Below are 23,819 nucleotides of genomic sequence, written 5' to 3'. Positions count from 1 at the left end.
TTCGGGTCCACTCTAAGACAAAGGAACGACACACGGCCAAGGAATTATCCGAATGGGGCCGAAATCGGTAGATATGATGTACACTCCTGGAAATGGAAAAAAGAACACATTGACACCGGTGTGTCAGACCCACCATACTTGCTCCGGACACTGCGAGAGGGCTGTACAAGCAATGATCACACGCACGGCACAGCGGACACACCAGGAACCGCGGTGTTGGCCGTCGAATGGCGCTAGCTGCGCAGCATTTGTGCACCGCCGCCGTCAGTGTCAGCCAGTTTGCCGTGGCATACGGAGCTCCATCGCAGTCTTTAACACTGGTAGCATGCCGCGACAGCGTGGACGTGAACCGTATGTGCAGTTGACGGACTTTGAGCGAGGGCGTATAGTGGGCATGCGGGAGGCCGGGTGGACGTACCGCCGAATTGCTCAACACGTGGGGCGTGAGGTCTCCACAGTACATCGATGTTGTCGCCAGTGGTCGGCGGAAGGTGCACGTGCCCGTCGACCTGGGACCGGACCGCAGCGACGCACGGATGCACGCCAAGACCGTAGGATCCTACGCAGTGCCGTAGGGGACCGCACCGCCACTTCCCAGCAAATTAGGGACACTGTTGCTCCTGGGGTATCGGCGAGGACCATTCGCAACCGTCTCCATGAAGCTGGGCTACGGTCCCGCACACCGTTAGGCCGTCTTCCGCTCACGCCCCAACATCGTGCAGCCCGCCTCCAGTGGTGTCGCGACAGGCGTGAATGGAGGGACGAATGGAGACGTGTCGTCTTCAGCGATGAGAGTCGCTTCTGCCTTGGTGCCAATGATGGTCGTATGCGTGTTTGGCGCCGTGCAGGTGAGCGCCACAATCAGGACTGCATACGACCGAGGCACACAGGGCCAACACCCGGCATCATGGTGTGGGGAGCGATCTCCTACACTGGCCGTACACCACTGGTGATCGTCGAGGGGACACTGAATAGTGCACGGTACATCCAAACCGTCATCGAACCCATCGTTCTACCATTCCTAGACCGGCAAGGGAACTTGCTGTTCCAACAGGACAATGCACGTCCGCATGTATCCCGTGCCACCAAACGTGCTCTAGAAGGTGTAAGTCAACTACCCTGGCCAGCAAGATCTCCGGATCTGTCCCCCATTGAGCATGTTTGGGACTGGATGAAGCGTCGTCTCACGCGGTCTGCACGTCCAGCACGAACGCTGGTCCAACTGAGGCGCCAGGTGGAAATGGCATGGCAAGCCGTTCCACAGGACTACATCCAGCATCTCTACGATCGTCTCCATGGGAGAATAGCAGCCTGCATTGCTGCGAAAGGTGGATATACACTGTACTAGTGCCGACATTGTGCATGCTCTGTTGCCTGTGTCGATGTGCCTGTGGTTCTGTCGGTGTGATCATGTGATGTATCTGACCCCAGGAATGTGTCAATAAAGTTTCCCCTTCCTGGGACAATGAATTCACGGTGTTCTTATTTCAATTTCCAGGAGTGTATTTGTACAGACAAAGAAATGATACCAATTTCAGAAAAAAATTGGTTGATTTATTCAAGGGAAAGAGCTTCACAAATCGAGCAAGTCAATGATGCGTCGACCCACCTCTGGTCCTTACATAAAAAGTTATTTTGCTGGACAGTGATCGATGGCGTTGCTGGATGTCCTCCTCACGGATATCGTGCCACATTCCGTCCAACTGGTGCGTTAAAAATAGTTCAAATGGCTCTAAACACTATGGGACTTAACATCTGACGTCATCAGTCCCGTAGATTTAGAACTATTTAAACCTAACTCACCTAAGGACATCTCACACATCCATGCCCGAGGCGGGATTCGAACCTGCGACCGCAGCAGCAGCGCGGTTCCGGATGGCGCTTTAGATCGTCAAAATCCAGAGTTGGGTGAATGGCCCTGTCCATAATACTTAAAACATTCTCTATTGGGGAGACATCTGGCGACCTTGCTGGCTAAGGCAGACATGAAGGCAAGCAGTAGAAACACTAGACGTTTGCTGGCGGGCATTATCTTCCTGAACTGTATGCACTAAAAGGCCAACGGGCCCTACAATGAAATGAAATGGCACCCCAACTCATCATTTTTGGTTGTCGGTCCGTATGGTTGGTGTCTCACTGCTGTGTAGGGCGTATCTAGACACGTCTTCGCTGGTCATCGGGGCTCACGTTGATGCATGACTCACCACTGAAGACAATTTTTTTCTAGTCACTGAGACCGAAGTCGTGTCTGGAGATGCCCCGGATAGCACTGAGACACCAACCTGACTGTCACCCACCATATGACCCAACAAGCAGCAGTGATGGCCTGGGGTGCCATTGCATTTCATAGCAGAACGCCTTTAGTTGTCACCCGCGGCACCGTTACAACACAGCATTACGTCGACAATATCCAATGCCCCGCTTTGCTGCCCTTCATGGCAAGCCATCCTGGGCTTACATTTTAGCAAGATAATTTCCGTTCCCACACGGTGAAAATTTTTTACTGTTTGTCCTCGTGCTTGTCAAATGGCTCTGAGCACTATGGGACTCAACATCTCAGGTCATAAGTCCCCTAGAACTTAGAACTACTTAAACCTAACTAACCTAAGGACATCACACACACCCATGCCCGAGGCAGTATTCGAACCTGCGACCGTAGCAGTCCCGCGGTTCCGGACTGCAGCGCCAGAACCGCTAGACCACCGCGGCCGGCTCGTGCTTGTCAAACAGCACCTTGGCTAGCAGGGTCTCCAGATCTCCCCCCCCCCCCCCCCCCCCTTGGTTTAAAGGTTTGGAACTTTATGGGCAGGATCGTCCAACCAGCTCGTGATTTTGACGATCTAACGTGCCAGATGGACAAAATTTGGCACTATATCGCTCGTGAGGACATCTAACAACTTTGTCGATCAGTGCCAAACCGAATAACTACTTGTCTAAGGACCAGGGATGGACCAACGCGTAACTGACTTGCTTAATTTGTGAAACTCATTCTCTTGAATTAACCATCAATCTTTTTTTTAAATTGAAATCATTTTTTTGTTCGTACATTTACATAGCATCTACCGATTTCCGTCCCATTCGCATAATTCTTTCGTGGTGCGTAGGTTTTTTATCCTTTTTTTCTTCTTCTTCTTAAACCGTACAGAGATAGCGCCTGGAATGTGTGGCTCGCTGGTGTAGTGAGGACAATTGAGACTGAGTATACGCCATGTAGGTTAAGCTACTTTACTGCGAGTTCCGCAAGTAGATGTGTTTAGCGCCTGCCTAGAGAGGTAGTGCTTCGATCAGGTGCTGTAGACTGATGTTTTGATAATCTCGTTCTCGCTTAGCCGCAGTAATTGTACTGTTATAGTTCCACGAAAACTGATCTAACTTGTTTTCTCGTGTACTGGCCAGGTTACACTTCGCAGGTTTCGTTATATATTTACTGGCGCAACCTGCCAGAATGTTATTATTTAAATCTATTTAAACTAATATTTAACATGGTTTTGTGTCCTGTGGCTAGTACTGAACTGTTTCAGGTGAACATTTTCGTGGTTAATTACGACGTAAACTATTCAAGTGTTCAAAAATTCAGTGACCAAACGAACACGGATGATACAGGAGACAAAAAAAAGCAACCGTGTGTCGTAAATCCATATTGCATGAGTACTGAGCATTCTTAGGAAATATGCAAGCGGAGCAGATAAAAGTCGTTGTGCCTAATCTTCTTATTCGAAATGTTAGTTTGAGGTACTGAGTCAGTAAACAGCAGGTATCATCAACGCCTGCATGACAGCTGCAGTGTCAATATGGAGCGCTATACAAGGGGAGAACCGCAAGAAATGCACTCTATTTACGGTGTGGCTGCAGGCAACAGTCGAAGACTCCAGCGAATGTACCACGAACGTTTCCCTGCTCGCGGATGTCCACATTGTCGCACGTTCATTGCAAGCCATGATTAACAGGGAAATACCGGCACATTGAGGGTAAGCAGGTCTAATGCGGGCAGACCACGGACGGTGCGTAAGCTAACGTTGAGGAAGAAGTGCTGTTACACATTGAGAACAATCCAGAGACAAGTACACGAACAATTGCTGCTGCGCTCGGTATTCGCCATAGTCTAGTATGGGATGTGTTTGCGTGGACAGCTGCTTCGTCCTTATCGTCCTATGCGAGAACAGTCCATGGGACCAAATGGCCGTCCACCTCGTCTTCAGTGTGTACGCTGATTCCTGCAACACACCAATGAGCACCCTCATTTTCCTGAAGTTTTTATGTTTACAGATGACGCTCGATTTTCTAGGGAAGGCATTTATAATGGTCACAGTTCGCATGTCTGGTCTGATGAAAACCCACGTATTACACTTGTGGGCCGGCCGCTGTGACCGAGTGGTTCTCGGCGCTTCAGTCCGGAACCGCGCTACTGCTACGGTCGCAGGTTCGAATCCTGCCTCTGGCATGAATGTGTGTGGTGTCCTGAGGTTAGCTAGGTTTAAGTAGTTCTAAGTCTAGCGGACTGATGACCTCAGATATTAAGTCCCACAGTGTTTAGAGCCATTTGAACTATGTTACAATTGTGCAAGGTCATCAGAGACGTTTTCCAGTAAACAAGTGGGATGGTTTCGTGGTCGTCTATGTGCTTGGGCCTTACATGTTGCCTTCTCGACTCAGGTGGCCAATGCGCAGAGTGTTCTTGGAAGTTCACCTGTCGACGTTGTTGGAGGAAGTACCCTTGGGTATCAGAAGGAAGATGTAGTTTCATCAAGCCCACTTTGCAGGACCAGTTCGTGCAGTAATAACCAGTACTTTTGGCCGTCCGGTGGATCGGCCAGAGAGGATGTGTACATTGGTCTGCAAGACACCCAAACTTCAGCCAATTAGACTTCCTCCTCTAGGGTTATATGAAAGCCGACGTGCATTCTACTCTATTGACTCGGAGGTGGAGTTGGTTGCAAGAATTCTTGCATCAGCCACTCAAATACAGAACACACCAGGCATTTTCCAGCGAATACGGGACTCCCTGCTACATCGATGCCGGCTCTGCTCTGAGGCTCATTATGAAAATTTATTCTAACGTAACAGGATCATAACAATAAAGCAGTGAAAAACATTTAACACCCATTTATTCTCAATCACAGACAATAAGATCTAGCATATTCAATACTCCATCAATCTGCGTTTCCAACAAGTGGTCACTTCACGGAATACACTCCTGCTCGTCAGTTAAGGATAATGCTGATACATGGTGAAACAACGCTTTGGTGGGCGGTTTGTGGGTTTAAATCACCTCGGGGTATGACCATGCTGTGCATTTGACCTGCGGTTGTCGCACGGTGGCGCTGGCAGCAGTCCACAAACACAGAGGTGTGTTGATACATGTCAGAGTACGGTGCAGCGAGTAGGTTTTCAGACGTTTTCAGACGTACTAATGGTGCCTGTGTGTTGAAAATGGCTCAAAGAACACATATTGATGACGTTATGAGGGGTAGAATACTACGGCGACTGGAGGCTGGTCAAATACAGCAGGTCGTAGCACGGGCCCTCTGTGTGCCACGAAGTGTGATCTCAAGATTATGGCGGAAAGGAAACGTCTCCAGGCGCTACAGCACGGGACGTCCACAGTGTACAACACCATAAGAAGGCCGATATTTCATCATCAGTGCCCGCAGACGGCCACGGAGTACGGTACTGCAGGTAGCCTTGCTTGGGACCTTACCACAGCCACCGGAACAGTTGTCTCCAGACGCACACAGTCTACAGACGACCGAACAGACATGGTTTATTCGCCCGGAGACCTGCAAGGTGCATTCCACTGACCCCTGGTCACAGGAGACCCTGTAAAGCCTGGTGTCAAGAACACAGTATATGGTCATTGGAACAATGGTCCCAAGTTATGCTCACGGACGAGTCCAGGTATAACCTGAACAGTGATTCTCGCCGGGTTTTCATTCGGCGTGAACTAGGAACCAGATACCAACCACTTAATGTCCTTGAAAGAAACCTATATGGAGGTCGTGGTTTGATGGTGTGGAGTGGGATTATGATTGGTGCACGTACAGCTCTGCATGTCTTTGACAGAGGAACTGTAACAGGTCAGGTGTATCGGTACGTCATTTCGCACCAGTTTGTCCGCCTTTGCAGGGGTGCGGCGCGTCCCACGTTCTTCCTGATCGATGATAACGCACGGCCCCACAGAGTTGCCATCGTGGAGGAGAACCTTGAAACAGAAGGTATCAGGCGAATGTAGTGGCCTGCCTGTTCTCGAGACCTAAACCCCATTGAGCACGTCTGGGATGCTCTCGGTCGACGTATCGCTGCACGTCTTCACATCCCTAGGACACTTCAGGAGCTCCGACAGGCACTGGTGCAGGAATGGGAGGCTGTACCCCAACAGCTGCTCGAGCACCTGATCCAGAGTATGCCTACGCGTTGTGCGGCCTGTGTACGTGTGCATGGTGATCATATCCCATATTGATGTCGAGGTACATGCGCCGGAAACAGTGGCGTTTTGTAGCACATGTTTTCGGGACGGTTTTCTCAACTTATCACCAATACCATGGACTTACAGATGTGTGTCGTGTGTGTTCCCTATGTGTCTATGCTATTGGTGCCAGTTTTGTACAGTGCCAAGTTGTGTGGAACCACATTCTGCAATTATCCTTTATTTATGAGCCTGAGTGTATATTTTGTCTCCGTCATATTCAATGTTAGTTTGAATTTATGAACAGCCTGCAGACACTGACGAGGATTGATTGTTTATCAGTCCGTATGTGTAACAGAAACAGGTGAATGTTAATAACAGCCAAGTGAGGCCCGATCTGCATCTACATCTACAAGCCACCCTACTGTGTCTGGCGGGGGGTACCATGTACTGGTGCTGATAATTTCCTTTGCGTTCCACTCGAAAATACAGCAAGGGGAAAACTACTTTCTATATGCCTCAGTATGAGTCCTGCCGTCCATTATCTTATCTTCGTAGTCCTTATGCAAAATGATCGTTCAGGGCTATAGAATTGTTCGGTAGTCAGTTTCCAATTCTGATTGCCGCCTTCCCTCCAGGGATTCCCATTTGTGTTCCCGACGCATCTCTGTAATAGTTGCGTGTTGTTCGAACCTACCGGTAACAAATCTAGCAGTCCGCATCTAATTTGCTTCGATGTCTTCCCTTAATCTAATTTGGTACAGAGCCCAGACACTCGAGCAGTACTCAAGAATGGGTAATACTAGTGTCCTTTTGTGGTGTTCCTTGCAGATGAACCAACTTTCCTACAGTTCTCCCCATAAACCGAAGCCGACCATTCGCCATGCCTATTACAATCCTTACATGTTCGTTCCATTTCTTATCGCTTTGCAACATTAAGTTTAGATATTTAAACGACGTGCCTGTGTCAAGATTGTGGGGTTTGAAACTGAAACCAGTGAAGAATAATTGAACATTTGACTTTTATGTCAGAATCATTTTGTAGCCTTGTTTAGATTTTGCTTTTACTATCATTACACTGCTTTTCCAAAAGTGCTCTGGTTTTTAAATACAGTCCTCTAACACCTGTTGACCTTCTTAAATTATTCAGAAAATTAGTACTTAGTTTTGTCTTTACAGTGGTTGAAGAGTGTTACCTTGTTGTTTACGACACATTTTGGATATAACTGTAAGAGTATATTTCTTAATTGCTTGACATCAAATGAATTTCGCGTTGGAAAACATTTTTGTTGCCATTTGTCAAGTTCTTTCGAGGTTATTGGAAAAAAATAAATGTACTAATTTTTGCTTTTTGCAAGTTAATCAATCCGGCGCAGCCTTTAATCCTAGTGCCGAATATCACCACATATTCCTACCATACTGAACAAGCACAATAAGTGAAATTTCATTAGTATGTTGCAAATTTATTGGGCAGCATTGTACATGTTGCGGTGCATGAGAAATGGGACACAGTTATTGAGAAAGATTGCTGTTGTACCCTAGGCTTCCACTTGAGCAATTTTTTTTTGTCATGAGAAGAGGTGTCAAAGAACTAGCGGATCTTAAAGGTAACCCGTCGTCAGCTTTGTCGATCATAATGCACTTTCGTAGTGTTCATGCTAAAACGTGCTCCGCCACTTATTTCTCGCAGTTTTACACGAGCACGCAAAACACAATGTCCGGACAAAGAGCAGAATGATCACTGTTCCACGCATGAACGATGGGAACGCACAATGCAGGATTTGACGTTGGTTAATAGGTGACATTCACACACAATCAGTAAAGACGATCCCCTCACGTAAAGTGCCACCACGAACGCGACCCTCCATTAAGAAGTTCTTCCAGAAGAAAGGAAACAGTAATCCGGTAAATTGAGGGAGACGATAAACGAAATATGAGGCTGAGAGTTAAGTGCTAAAACTTCTTTACGCTCTGTAGTCACGAAATTTAAGTAGGCTCTCTCGTTCACGGAAGGCTGAGTCATAGATTTGTGTTTAACACACGTGTAAAGGTAAAACTTGTAGCTCATGACCTTCGTAGAAAATAAAATTGGCGAGCAATCTAATACACATAGTAAATTGCTCAACCCTTAATCAGATAGACTACAAAGAATAAAGGTAAGTAATTGATGATGTAAAAATGAATAGACCAAGAGAAAATTACAAATCAACCATGGTGTTCCTTATTTGACTGTCTTTTTACGACATATGCTTGTCATTCTCATAGAATAGGATTCTCTGCGGAGTAAGCGTTTTCGTAGTATACTTAAACTGAGACTTTTAGGTGACTTTTGTGTAACTCTGTATTTTTACATTTCTATCTCTCAACGGCTAAAACGATAATCCAGTTTCAGTTGCAAGTTACCTATCTAATGGCTTCCAGCGACAGCGAAAATCTGATTTTCATATTTCACATAATTACTGACCTAATTTAAAAATTTAAAATGCTATCATGATCTAATCATTGCGAGGTATAATCTTACGTTAAAGGTTTAACACACTGTCTAGTAATACTCAAGTCAGAAACTGTGTCTATGTCTTGTGGTAGCATAACTCAAGGCGCGCAAATAATCTACACTACGTTGATGCAGTATTTGAGAATGTGAACACTCTGCGACTTTCAACAATATTTACAAGTAATTTCAAACTCTTATGGATCTTTTTCTCGCTGACAGCCTGCACAAAATTATCGCTTATTACTTCGTTACTATATGGCCCGTTGTCTGCTGCCTAAATTTGCATAAATCATACCATGTAAAAAGTTAGTTAATTAAATGGATAGCATCCTCAGTAACAGACGATTTTAAGTATTCCTTGGAAACAAAGGGAGCATATGGCGAAGGCTGAGTGATGGGCTACCGCAAGGCTCTGTGTTGTCACCGCCGTTCTTAATCTTTATACCAGCGATATGCCTAACACTAGCGCTACAAAAAATATACTGTTTGCTGACGACCTAGTACTAGCTTATCAAGCAAGAAACCTGGAAGAGTGTGAAGGACCTCTGACCACAGATTTACACATAATGGGCGACTATTTCAAGAACTGGAGATTGAAACCGAATCGATCTAAAACGGAGGTAAATGCTTACCATAATAATGAACGTGAGGCAAATCTCAAATTAAATGTGGTCTTCGGAAACTTTGCCCTGGAACACAACCCATACGCAAAATACTTGGGGGGTATTTTAGACCGGACTCTTACTTTTGAGAACCATTTAGAACACGCAGCAAAAGAGGTGAACACCAAAACTGATATTGTCAGAAAACAGGCTGGGTCAGGATGGCGTGCAAATGCAGATATTCTTCGTACTACCACATTGGCATTAGTTTAGTCCACGGTAGAATACTTTGCTCCAGCATGGAAAAATAACGCACACGTACGCATACTTGACGTCAAACTGCGTTAAGCAATGAGAATAATCAGTGACAGAACTAAATCAACATCATTTCCAGGGTTGACTTTATTTTGTAATATTGCACCTCCATCAATGTGACGAGAAACAGCAGCAATAAGGGAGATCCAAAAGTGTTTTACTAGCCAGAATTCCCTCCTATATAATCAACTACAGAATATACCTGCCAGAAGACTCAAATGTAGAAGACCACACCGGTCAACGCAAGATGCGCCTCTTTTACATGATTTTTGCCAAGAATGGAAAGAGGTTTGGCAGAAGTTCTCTCCGAATAATTCTCGTCTTATAACAGGCCATAACAAACGTGTGATAGTATTTGCTCTTCCGAGAAAACTATGGAAATCCCTGAATCGATTCCGTACAAGGGATATAAAATGTGATGCCTGTCTGTATTAATGGGGGTCCCGGATGCCCCGGCGCATGACTGTGGTGATCCTGAGAAAACTATGCAGCACCTGATTGAAGAGAGTAGACTTCGAAAATTTCCTGATGGACTCAGCGAGCTACATTTGGTAGCACGACGAGCTGTAGAGTGGCTCAGTGACCTAAATATTCAGTTATAATATTTGTTTGCTTATTTATATTACCTATATTTTTGTATATATTTAATCTTTTATCTAAGAAGTCCTTAAACAAGACTAAAATGTCCATGTAAGCCACATGAGTAAAATAAACTTCTTTACTACTAATCTATTCGCAAAACATTTTGCAGACATCATCCACATATAGCACCGAATGTACCAGCAAAATTATATCATTACATGACACATAGTTCAGGAGATATAACATCATAAACACTGAGATGCGTGAAAACTCTCTCTTCTTAAGGAGGCCTAACGATTACTCAGACTATACTCATCCAGTGGGAGAAAAAAATAAGCATTAGTGTCTTTGACCAACTATATATATTGGGTGTAGCAGAAACACAAGTTGAGTCAAAAGGTCGCGCTCAAACTCAAGTGCATAGCAAGTTATGGTCTTGGAAGCAACCCTGGGCCATCGAAAGCTTTGGAGTGTCAGGAACAATAGTGACAATCAATGCCACACGCGCCTTACCAAAGATAATGTACCACTTAACATGCGTCGTCAGATGTGGATGCAGCTAGGCGGAGCACTTGCACACTACTCTGCGCAAGTAGCTGAGATACTCAATGGCACGTACACCAGCCGTTGGAAAGGAACGGAAGATCCTTTTTATTTGTGAAGAGCAGATCAAAACACTCATGTATGTGACACCAGTCTCCGACGAAGAAACATTTCTCTGCAGGACATCTGCAACGTCTGATGAGGTTTGTCCTTGGCATAGTGCGCCAGAATTTTCTACACTTACGCCTGTATTGAACGTGTTGTTATCTATTTTGAACAGTTTCTGTAATGTACAACACTGTTGAGTGAACAGTACATTCTCTTAAGGCGCGTGTGCATTGACTGTCCTTCTTCATCTTGAGGATGAAGCACACGTTTGTGTTCGTATTTGCTTAAAAATAAATTTGTTTTTTGATAGCTTCCTCCTTGAGCAAAGACAATGTTTTCTACTTTTTTACCAGATATGTTTCGCAGAAGTCACAGCATCTTAAGTGGGTCTTTTATTTTCTTTTTGTCAAATAATGGCAAGAATTACTTTTTACTGTCAGTACATACATAATTTCAGTTTTTAATTAAAGTATTCCCAAAGTGAAGCAAAAACTTTTTAACACTTTCTATAGCTTTCTGTACAGGTGTTATTTGGAGCTTGTCATCTGCAACCATCGAGAACTTCGTATAGAAATATTATTTACGCGTGGAATATTGAAATGTTGTTTACGTTATTTTACTCTAAGTGGAAGATCGCATGACTGTGTGTGTGTGTGTGTGTGTGTGTGTTAGTTCGTTTCTGTGGAATATTGAAATGTTGTTGTTTAAGTTGTTTTACTCTAAGTGGAAGATCGCGTGATTGTGTGTGTGTGCGTGCGTTTCTGCATAGAAGCAAATTCAAGTACTTGCCATCTTCATTTCTTCGTTTACTTTACATTTCCATCAACGAAGAATAAAGTCAATGCAGGTATTAAAAAGAGTACAAGTTTCCTTCTCCCTATACACCAATGAAGTCGTATGGTGAAATGTTCTGCTGGGAGTTTATTGAATTATAACTCACTCAGATGCAATGAAGATGTCTATTTACAGCTGAAATCTGGAGATGCAAGACTATTAAAAAAACCAATGCGATTGCGACTGATTGTTGTTCCGTATTGAGTCAATGTTGCTTTATGTCCATCTTTATACACATGGTTGCGGGACCTCGGCTATTCAGTACAGAATGTCGAATCAAAATCCTTTCAGCCGTTTAAATTCCCAGTCCTGAACAGCCGAGGTCCCCCAACCATCTGTATAAAGATGGACATACAGAGACTTGATGTACCATACCTGGTAATGGGATACCTGGTAATGGAATAGTTCCATAAATGCATGCGAATAAAATCAAGTTAATGAACACAGCAACAGCGATCCACTTCAACAAAAGATATATCTCAGTAGTCATCACTCCCACCTACGTCGATGTGAAGATTAGGGACACCATATGATAGCACAAAAAGTAAAGCAAAGGATTGGGAGACTGTGGATGAGGCTTGATCGTAGACACCTGTGTCAGAGACAAGATTTCCTTCCAAAACAGGTTTACTTGGATCATTTGCAACTTGTATTGTATTGGATTGTATGTTAACCGGGGACCCAGAAACGACGGAGAGGCTCCGTCCTCGCCGCAGCCGCAGTGGTCCACAACCCCACGACGACTACCGCAGTCCACTTCACCCCTCCGCCGCCCCGCACCGAACCCAGGGTTACTGTTCGGTTCGGCCCCCGGTGGACCCCCCAGGGAACGTCTCACACCAGACGAGTGTAACCCCTATGTTTGCGTGGTAGAGTAATGATGGTGTATGCGTACGTGGAGAACTTGTTTGCGCAGCAATCGCCGACATAGTGTAACTGAGGCGGAATAAGGCGAACCAGCCGCATTCGCCGAGGCAGATGGAAAACCGCCTAAAAACTATCCACAGACTGGCCGGTTCACCGGACCTCGGCTCAAGTCCGCCGGGCGGATTCGTGTCGGTGACCAAGCGCTCCTTCCCGCCGGATTTGCAACATAGTAAAATGATGAGTCCCCTGCAGTTTGATCTATCAACGCATCATGTTAACGATGTACTAGATAATAGGATGCATACTATAGTTAGAAACGAAGAAAAGAAAATTTGTAAATTGAAACGTAGACAGCATAGATTACATGAGACTGAATATACCCGGAGTGGTCATTTATTTTACTACAGAATAATTAATAATACAGACATTGTATTTAGTAATGATGAGTTAAGGTTATTGCAACACAGTAATAAATATGCTGTTGACAAGAAGTTGCGCCGAAAACACGTTTGTCGTGTGTTAGTACTGTAAAGTTAGTAAGACACAGCAGAACTTACTGATCAGGAAGTTGCTGAGTCAATTGCCGAACACTGTACTAGAAGTAAGAAAACTAACACAAATAAATTCAGTAATGATGGAGAACTAGTGCATAGTATTAATCAAAAATTGGTAAAGCATAAGACAGTGGTTTTGAAAAGCGATATGGGGAATACCTTAGTAATATTACATGTGAATGAGTATATTGCTAAGGTTAAGAAGTTTTTTGAGAATAATGGAATTTCACACCTTGAACGCGACCCTACTAAACACTTACTGAAACATATTAAAAGCGTGCTTACGACTACGTTCTTCTTGTTCAGTGATAGAGTTTGTAGAGATCTTGAAGTTATGAAGCCACAGACCACTTACTTTAAGGGCACAGCCTAAGATTCATAAAATGAACAACCCAATGAAATTCATTGTTAACCATATCAATATCCTGCTTACAGACACTGTAATAATTTGAATGATACTTTAATCGAAAATTACGTGTTCAAGTGGCAATTTTCGGATAAAAACCCTTATGCCCTTGTTGAGATAATTAAGAATGTTCATATACCAAGTAACTACAAATGGGTTTCTTCAGACACAGTAAACCTATATATTAATGTCCTCAAAAACGAGGTCATACCTGTTGTTAGGAACAATTTTATTAAACACGGTAGTAGGTAAGAAGACGAGGGCTAGTAGAAATCCTTGGGTAACAGAAGAAATACTGAATTTAATTAATGAAAGGAGAAAATATAAAAATGCAGTAAATGAAGCAGGCAAAAAGGAATACAAACGTCTCAAAAATGAGATCGACAGGAAGTGTAAAATGGCTAAGCAGGGATGGCTAGAGGACAAATGAAAGGATGTAGAGGGTTATCTCACTAGGGATAAGATAGATACTGCCTACAGGAAAATTAAAGAGACCTTTGGAGAACAGAGAACCACTTGTATGAATATCAAGAGCTCAGATGGCAACCCAGTTCTAAGCAAAGAAGGGAAAGCAGAAAGGTGGAGGGAGTATATAGATGCCTATACAAGGGCGATGTACTTGAGGACAATATTATGGAAATGGAAGAGGATGTAGATGAAGATGAAATGGGAGATACGATACTGCGTGGAGAGTTTGACAGAGCACTGAAAGACCTGATTCGAAACAAGGCCCCGGAAGTAGACAACATTCCATTAGAACTACTGACGGCCTTGGGAGAGCCAGTCCCGAAAAAACTCTACCATCTGGTGAGCAAGATGTATGAGACACGCGAAATACCCTCAGACTTCAAGAAGAATATAATAGTTCCGATCCCAAAGAAAGCAGGTGCTGACAGATGTGAAAATTATCGAACAATCAGTTTAATAAGTCACGGATGCAAAATACTAACGCGTATTCTCTACAGACGAATGGAAATACTGGTAGAAGCTGACCACGGGGAAGATCAGTTTGGATTCCGTAGAAATGTTGGAACACGTGAGGCAATACTGACCCTACGACTTACCTTAGAAGCTAGATTAAGGAAAGGCAACCCTACGTTTCTAGCATTTGTAGACTTAGAGAAAGCTTTTGACAATGTTGACTGGAATACTCTCTTTCAAATTCTGAAGGTGGCAGGGGTAAAATACACGGAGCGAAAGGCTATTTACAATTTGTACAGAAACCAGATGGCAGTTATAAGAGTCGAGGGGCACGAAAGGGAAGCAGTGGTTGGGAAGGGAGTGAGACAGGGTTGTAGCCTCTCCCCGATGTTATTCAATCTATATATTGAGCAAGCAGTGAAGGGAACAAAAGAAAAATTCGGAGTAGGTATTAAAATTCATGGAGAAGAAATAAAACTTTGAGGTTCGCCGATGACATTGTAATTCTGTCAGAGACAGCAAAGGACTTGGAAGAGCAGTTAAACGGAATGGACACTGTCATGAAAGAAGGGTATAAGATGAACATCAACAAAAACAAAACGAGGATAATGGAATGTACTCGAATTAAGTCGGGTGATGCTGAGGGAATTAGAGTAGGAAATGAGACTCTTAAAGTAGTAAAGGAGTTATGCTATTTAGGGAGCAAAATAACTGATGATGGTCGAAGTAGAGAGGATATAAAATGTAGCCTGGCAATGGCAATTAAAGCGTTTCTGAAGAAGAGAAATTTATTAACATCGAGTATTGATTTAAGTGTCAGGAAGTCGTTTCTGAAAGTATTTGTATGGAGCGTTGCCATGTATGGAAGTGAAACATGGACGGTAACTAGTTTGGACAAGTAGAGAATAGAAGCTTTCGTAATGTGGTGCTACAGAAGAATGCTGAAGATTAGATGGGTAGATCATATAACTAATGAGGAGGTATTGAAGAGGATTGGGGAGAAGAGAAGTTTGTGGCACAACTCAACTAGAAGAAGGGATCGGTTGTTAGGACATGTTCTGAGGCATCAAGGGATTACCAACTTAGTATTGGAGGGCAGCGTGGAGGGTAAAAATCGTAGAGGGAGACCAAGAGATGAATACACTAAACAGATTCAGAAGGATGTAGGTTGCAGTAGGTACTGGGAGATGAAGAACCTTGCACAGGATAGAGTAACATGGAGAGCTGCATCAAACCAGTCTCAGGACTGAAGATCACAACAACAACAACAACAACATTTAAAGAACACCTAAAAACAACGATGCATACTGCTTCAGATATTAATGAAAATCTTAAAGTTTTACGTTTCCCAGACAAAAGAGGTACAATGGACTCCTCGGAAGATTTAGAAATCTAATGCCCTTACACAAGGAGGCTATGAATTTACTGAATGAACATGCAGAATCCAAGAACAAATGGTTTTTCGACTGTTTGCGTAATTTCCTATGCACTTAGATTTGTATGCATACATTTTATTGGGAACCATTACGAATAATTTCCACTACTTTAATGTATTTCTTAGTAATTCCCTGGCTATCTTTTATGATGGTTTATCTTGTTTGATATAAATGACTTTTCCTGTCGAGTTTGGTGCTCAGCATATTTTCCTGCAACAGCGGACATATAGTTGTTATTATCAACATATGGACATTTCCTATTTTACGTTTTGTTTGCGCGTACGATATTCACCCAGTGATTCCGTGTGACAGAATTTCTGGCCACATTTTTGGTTACGATAGTTTTGCATGACATCCCCAAGATCGATAGTGACGTGTACCTGAGATATCTTTGTTTGACTGATTTTTCATCTTTGACCGGTTTCATTTGAATGTTTGTGTAACGGTCGGCACGTGGTGATTGAAGAGATCGTTCTGTCTAGTAGGTAAATGCGTTTTCCTCTATCTTTTGTGGTTCTTTCAGTTACGTTTACTTTCGATTCTGACTTCCTACGTCTTATTTCTTTTGAACAGAAAACTATGGATATGTTCTTGAATGCTGGCCGCTGTTTTGACTGGACCAGAGGTGAGAATCTTCCTAGACGTCGGGCAGCGTAAGCTTTCGTTCCTATGTTGCTTTCCACACGTTTTTAGTGTTAAGTTTTGTGGCATAACATTCACCTCAGCTTTTGAGCACGTGTCAACCAGTTTCTTGACAGTATGCATCTTCATATTACCGAGATTATATGTTTTTCTCTTTTTCCTTTCTTCGTTGTAAGTATTCATAGTGCGGTTTTAATTACAATATCTACTTCCATAGAATCGAGTTTGTTTTCCTTTTTCCTTCTTCGGTATAAGTGTGAAGAGTACGATTATGATTAAAGATGGTAGACGTTCAGGTCGCTGCATTCAAATTCTCATTTTCTGTAATTAAGAATGTAGCAATGTTTGCACATAATGTACCAGAGCACATTTCCCCCTTGCATAAGGGGGTAGACGTTCAGGTCGCTGCATTCAAATTCTCATTTTCTGTAATTAAGAATGTAGCAATGTTTGCACATAATGTACCAGAGCACATTTCCCCCTTGCATAAGTCATATATGCTGGCTGTACATAAACGTCGAACGCTATCTTTCACTGTTCCTTTCCTCTTTTTGTCGTTTTTGTAATAAAAGGATTTACCGCTTGCAACGGATTATTTATCATTAGTGATTTCTAACATGGGTGCCCTGGTTATACGTGTTCTCAATCTGATACACTTTTTCTGATTCTTCCCGCCCTTCTTTAGTTCACGCGGGTGTGTTAAGCATTCATTCACATAAGGTGTTCTATACCATGACTAACGTTTACGGCTTGTGCAACAAGTTTTTAAGATTGGTCTGTTTGAAGTACACCTAGGTTTCCTGAAGTATGGTTGTAGACTAATGGGGTCGACAGAAGCGTCCGATCCCACGCGTCGGCTTTGACCCGTGACGTAAGGGTGTTGTCGTGTGTGACGTCATGACGGCGCGGAGTTTGGTTTGAGTGTGGCTGTCTCCAGTTCTGTTTTATCTTATTTTATTTACTTTTCAGATCTGTTCGTTCTATCCCGTGAGATTTTTTTAAAAAAGACAAAAAACACTAATCAGAGACTGATGCATCTTTATCTTCTATGGGTTGCAGGGGTTACGACCCCTGGGGAGGTGGGTGGGTATTCATGCATGGCTGTCTTCACTTACACGTTGTAGCTACGCAAGGCGTCTAAATTTGTTTATATTTAGTTTGCCCCCCACCCAAAACACCCCATTTGCCGCGCTTGTCCCGTTAGTGTCATTAGGCTTCTTGTGGAATGTGTGTGTTTCCGCCATATTTGTGACGTCATGGGTCAAAGCAGACGGGCGGGATCGGACGCTTCCGTATTTTCGACTAATGTACAACAGGTTGGAAGTTTTAAGTTTTTGATCATTTAATTCATTGATAATCGCAGTGGGCTTCTTCTTTACATTTGTTTGGCTGTATATTAGAATACATTAACATAGTTCATTGGTTACGACTAAGTACTGATTGCAACGCTTTCATGTGTTGTATATAGAACACGCAACTTTACGAGGGATACATAAATATTGTTTGTGACTGTACTTCTCGCTAGCAGTTTCGTACAGTAGACGTAACTACACACAGTTTTACTGGTTTTCAACATGTACAGGACTATGTCTTTACGCATACTTCTTGTTGGTTTGTAACGTCATTTTTTTAGGCTGCAGTTATTATTCTTGAGATGGGAAGGATGTTTTTTAGTTTAGTACCTTTCTAGTTTTTTTCACACGTTATAAATGACGGAAGTTAACATTGCCTTGACCTACTCATTGCTTCAGTCTTCGACATGTAACCACGATGGTTGCTACGTTATATTTGTTGGCATTATAGTGTTAGTGTTCAGTTCTTACTTCTTTACATTTCTTTGATGGTACATGACGGGTGTTCGTTTTCACGCGTCAGACTGCACACGCGTACCTCTAATGCCTCGATAACACACGGCGTAGTGTTCTGGTATGTTCTTTCATAGGTTTCATGTCGTACCGCCCCCACCCCGTTTCTTTTACCGAGGTTTGTCATCACCCTGGTTTCCACAGCTTTTGTTGAGTTAGCGTTTACCGTTTAGACGACACTGCGATATCTTTAGCACTTCGTGTTGAAAACATCTCATAGCTTTGGTTTAACGTTTTCACATTGCAACGGATTATTTATTTGTGGCTTCTAACATGTGTATCCTGGTTATACGTGTTGTCAATCTGATACGGATGCACTTTCTTTTTCTGGTTCTTCCCGCCCTTATTTAGTTCATGCCGGCGATCGATGTGTCACGTAACGTACATACCCGTGGGGTGGACGGGGGGGGGGGGGAAGGGGTGATCGGCGGCGCCGGTTGTATTCCACAATTTCAACCCTATGTTACTGAGAGTGAGGGCGTTTCTTGTGAACTGTTGAATAAGAGCTAGTGTGGGTTTCGATATGACAAGCTGTTGTAATTACCTTCGAGGCACTAGTTACAGTATGCTGTTTGAAAGGTAGATGTCTGAGTATTGTGGTACGAAACTGACAGATTTTATTCTGTTATTTAGATGACAGCAACCAGCTTCAGCCGTATTAAGCTTTGATAAAGACTTACATATCTTAAATTATTCATTTAGAGTGGACAGATGTTCTGTTAAAATGCTCTCGGTGACTTCACAGTCTGTTGGTCAGCTAGAGATAGTAGAGCTAGGTCATCAGTGTACAAATTTCGTTGCAGAAGTGTTAGACTGATCTGACGTATAATGATAAAATAAAGTGGGAGCGAGAACAGACTGCTATTGTAGCGCGTTGTTCAGCATTTCCCGTTTACTTATATAGTTGCGTTGTACAACAGGAAAGAGATTTGGTATTGAAACCAGTACATTGGTTCAAAGTCTGGTGATCAGGAGCTTCACACCACCACCTCTCCTCCCTCTGCTGGCCAAATACTGTCATTTAAAATCCAGCCTGAATTGTAGAGAAGAATAATCTTCACTGCGCTTTCTGGAAGCATCTGGCTCATACTGTTGAATGGTGTACTCACCAGCGAAGATGATGACGATGGTGGTCCAGCTCATGATGAGCTGGATCCGGAGTCCGAGGACCCTTTGCCGGCTGGAGAGCTGCTGCCGGTGCGTGGGGCTCTCTCCATGGACTCTCTTCACCCCAGCCTGGCTGCCCGCTGCCCGCGCACTCTCTCTGCAACACAGGGGAGCGCCGCTGTCAGTTACTCTGTAGCGTTCTGTATAGTAGCAACTGCCGACTCCATCCGTATGTACAAACAGAAAAAAGCCAGAGCTGTCCAGACAAGACACACATAGCCTAGGTTCTCTGCCACAGTCCTCTAGCGTGAAAGTGATGAGAGATGTGAAAATGGATGGTACCTGTATTTAAAATACTTATTACAATGAAATGAGTATAATGGACGAGGGCACTACGAATGTAGCGCGGGGCAATATGTTGAGAATGTGGGTTTCGCGGGAGGCGTGCCAGAGATAAATCCCTGCAGTTACATTATCATCTGTGTCCTCGGTGGCTCAGATAGAGCGTCTGCCATGTAAGCGGGTGATCCTGGGTTCGAGTTCCGGTCGGCGCACACATTTTCATCTGTCCCCGTTGACGTATGTCAACGCCTGTAAGCAGCTAAGGGTTTCATTTCATTGTAATTTCATTCTAACGAGCTGCATCGTCACCGATGGTACCTGTTCTTTTGGATATATATATATATATATATATATATATATATATATATATATATATATATATATATATATATATATATATATATATATATATAGCCAGCATGTTATGTTAAAATGCTCTCGGTGACTTCACAGTCTGTTGGTCAGCTAGAGATAGTAGAGCTAGGTCATCAGTGTACAAATTTCGTTGCAGAAGTGTTAGACTGATCTGACGTATAATGATAACGAGATATTGCAGAGTTCCAATAAGCTCTCTTCAAATCGTCGTAGGTTTCGATACTGAAATGAAATGTGCGTATGGCAACGTTGGCCTGGAGGTCCCATCTGGGTAAGTTCACCAGCCAAGTGCAAGTCTTATTTCAATCGACGCCGCAGTGGGTGACTTGCGCGCAGTTGATGAGGATGAAATGATAACACAACACCCAGTCCTCGAGCGGAGAAAATTTCGAACCCGGACCCGCTTACTTGGGAGGCCAACATGTTACACCCAGCTAAGTAGGCGGACCTCCGGTACTGTTTTTCTTCAAGGGAACACAAAACTTTATTGCATAACGCTGTTCACGAAAAGCAGCCTCTCTTACATGTTACAAACACTCAGCTGATAGAGCCATCGTTGTGACTTGCGATTAGAGTACGTAGTTAAACGGCACTTACGGAAGGAAAGAAATTACAATGCCAGTCTTTACTGAACATCCCTCATATATGTCAGTGAGTCATTGGTGTCGCTTGAAGTTGCCACTGGTCCTCATTATGTGTTTGAGACTAAACAGCTAACGTCATCAGTTTGCTATTCAACGCCTCGCCTAAGTTTCCCGTTTCAAAAGAGATTAAATGTTAATTGATGACAAATTTCACTGTGTTCGTCTTCCCATGGCCGTATCGATAAAAACGCTGAAATGTTTGAGAAATCTTCCAGGAACCAGTCAACGGGCCATTGAAGTTGTGAAGCTGTCTGGCGTGACTTGGACTTCAGTTCATGAGAGTTTTAGAGGAAGACTTGTGGATGTGAACGGAGGCTACCAAATTTTTGCCTCTACTACCAACTTATTCACAAAGGCAACCTGCAGTGGAAGCGTGCTGTGCTTTAAAACAGCCCGAAATGATCCGAATATCACAGGACGACCCTGAAACGAATGAAAACGCAAGCCAGCGAGAAATTTCAGCCTCGCCTCACCCGAAAAAAGGTTTGTCAAATGAAGTCTAACCACAAAAGACTGTTTATTACTTTCGATGTTTGAGGCACTTCTGTTCAGAGTTCGTTCCACAGCGTCAGACAACGAGACTTTCCATCTCGATGTTTTGAAAAGATTGTGCAACAATTAGCGACGTAAGAAACCTAATTAGTGCCTGTAGGACGACTGGTTTTTCCACGTCGATAACGTCCTTTCTATTCCCTCTAGTATGTCACTTAAGTGACCTCATGATCTTCTAAGACTTGAAGGATAACTAATTATTTGACTGTGAATCGATACCCGATGACATACCATTTCCTTGTCTCATAATTGAACAAATAAAACAATATTTCTCATCTCTCGCATTTTCCGATTTGAACTGAAATACTTTAATCTACAGTTATTCTAGGAATCACTAATTTTGTCACTAAGTAAATAATGTGTTGTCAATAACCAATATTAATATGTTATCGTAGTGAAACAGGATGATCATTAGCGGAAGAAGAGATAGAGTGTACAGTGCGACACGTACATCTCATGTGTTTCTTAAGACTGTAGGAATAGTTGTTGCTTTTGACAAAGGAGTTCATATAACGTACGAAAACGGAGGTACGTGGTTGTGGTTGCACGCGAGCGGCGTCCGCGTTTGCCATCTGTTATGCCACAGGTCGGGAGACGGCGGCGGTAGAGCAGACACTGGCGGGCTACGTGAAATGCCAGCTGGGTGCGGTTCCGGCACGAGAGGAAGTTGCCAAATGGCAGACAGCGTTCCCACCATACGTCTGCTACAACTTCCACAATCGGAACGTAATAAAAATAGCTTTTTTTTTAAACTCAGTAGATTCCGAATAAGTCAATGACTAGACTCTGAGACCGATATTTTGTGCTGCAACACATCCATACATGGCGGCATATTACGGGCTACACACTGAGGTGACAAGTCATAGGACAGCGACATGCACTTACACAGATGGCGGTGGTGTCGCTTGCACAAGGTATACAAGGGCAGTGCACTCGCCGAGCCGTTATTTGTACTCAGGTGATTCATGTGAAAAGGTCTCCGACGTGATTATGTTCGCACGACGGGACTTAAGACTTTGAACGCGGAATGGCAGTTGGAATTAGACGCGTGGGACATCCCATTTCGGAAATCGTTGTTGTTGTTGTTGTTGTGGTCTTCAGTCCTGAGACTGGTTTGATGCAGCTCTCCATGCTACTCTATCCTGTGCAAGCTTCTTCATCTCCCAGTACCTACTGCAACCTACATCCTTCTGAATCTGCTTAGTGTATTGATCTCTTGGTCTCCCTCTACGATTTTTACCCTCAACGCTGCCCTCCAATGCTAAATTTGTGATCCCTTGATGCCTCAAAACATGTCCTACGAACCGATCCCTTCTTCTAGTCAAGTTGTGCCACAAACTTCTCTTCTCCCCAATCCTATTCAATACCTCCTCATTAGTTACGTGATCTACCCACCTTATCTTCAGCATTCTTCTGTAGCACCACATTTCGAAAGCTTCTATTCTCTTCTTGTCCAAACTGGTTATCGTACATGTTTCACTTCCATACATGGCTACACTCCATACCAATACTTTCAGAAACGACTTCCTGACACTTAAATCTATACTCGATGTTAACAAATTTCTCTTCTTCAGAAACGATTTCCTTGCCATTGCCAGTCTACATTTTATATCCTCTCTACTTCGACCATCATCAGTTATTTTACTCCCTAAATAGCAAAACTCCTTTACTACTTTAAGTGTCTCATTTCCTAATCTAATCCCCTCAGCATCACCCGATTTAATTTGACTACATTCCATTATCCTCGTTTTGCTTTTGTTGATGTTCATCTTATATCCTCCTTTCAAGACACTGTCCATTCCGTTCAACTGCTCTTCCAAGTCCTTTGCTGTCTCTGACAGAATTACAATGTCATCGGCGAACCTCAGAGTTTTTACTTCTTCTCCATGAATTTTAATACCTACTCCGAATTTTTCTTTTGTTTCCTTCACTGCTTGCTCAATATACAGATTGAATAACATCGGGGAGAGGCTACAACCCTGTCTCACTCCTTTCCCAACCACTGCTTCCCTTTCATGCCCCTCGACTCTTATAACTGCCATCTGGTTTCTGTACAAATTGTAAATAGCCTTTCGCTCTCTGTATTTTACCCCTGCCACCTTCAGAATTTGAAAGAGAGTATTCCAGTTAACGTTGTCAAAAGCTTTCTCTAAGTCTACAAATGCTAGAAACGTAGGTTTGCCTTTTCTTAATCTTTCTTCTAAGATAAGTCGTAAGGTTAGTATTG

General features: G+C 43.4%; 1 protein-coding gene across 1 annotated transcript in view; it reads right to left on the bottom strand.

Annotated features, from left to right (window-relative positions):
• LOC126199368 (uncharacterized) overlaps nt 1-23,819 on the bottom strand; it is a 542,567-nt gene that overhangs the window by 187,310 nt on the left and 331,438 nt on the right. Inside the window, exon 2 of the mRNA XM_049936265.1 lies at nt 19,682-19,836. Coding sequence (XP_049792222.1) covers nt 19,682-19,715 — 34 coding nt within the window. The 5' untranslated portion in view covers nt 19,716-19,836. The remainder of the gene's footprint in view (nt 1-19,681; nt 19,837-23,819) is intronic.

This window comes from Schistocerca nitens, chromosome 8 (assembly GCF_023898315.1).
Source record: "Schistocerca nitens isolate TAMUIC-IGC-003100 chromosome 8, iqSchNite1.1, whole genome shotgun sequence".
In the NCBI taxonomy this organism is placed as follows: Eukaryota; Metazoa; Arthropoda; class Insecta; order Orthoptera; family Acrididae; genus Schistocerca; species Schistocerca nitens.
This window is presented reverse-complemented; position numbering and strand designations above follow the sequence as displayed.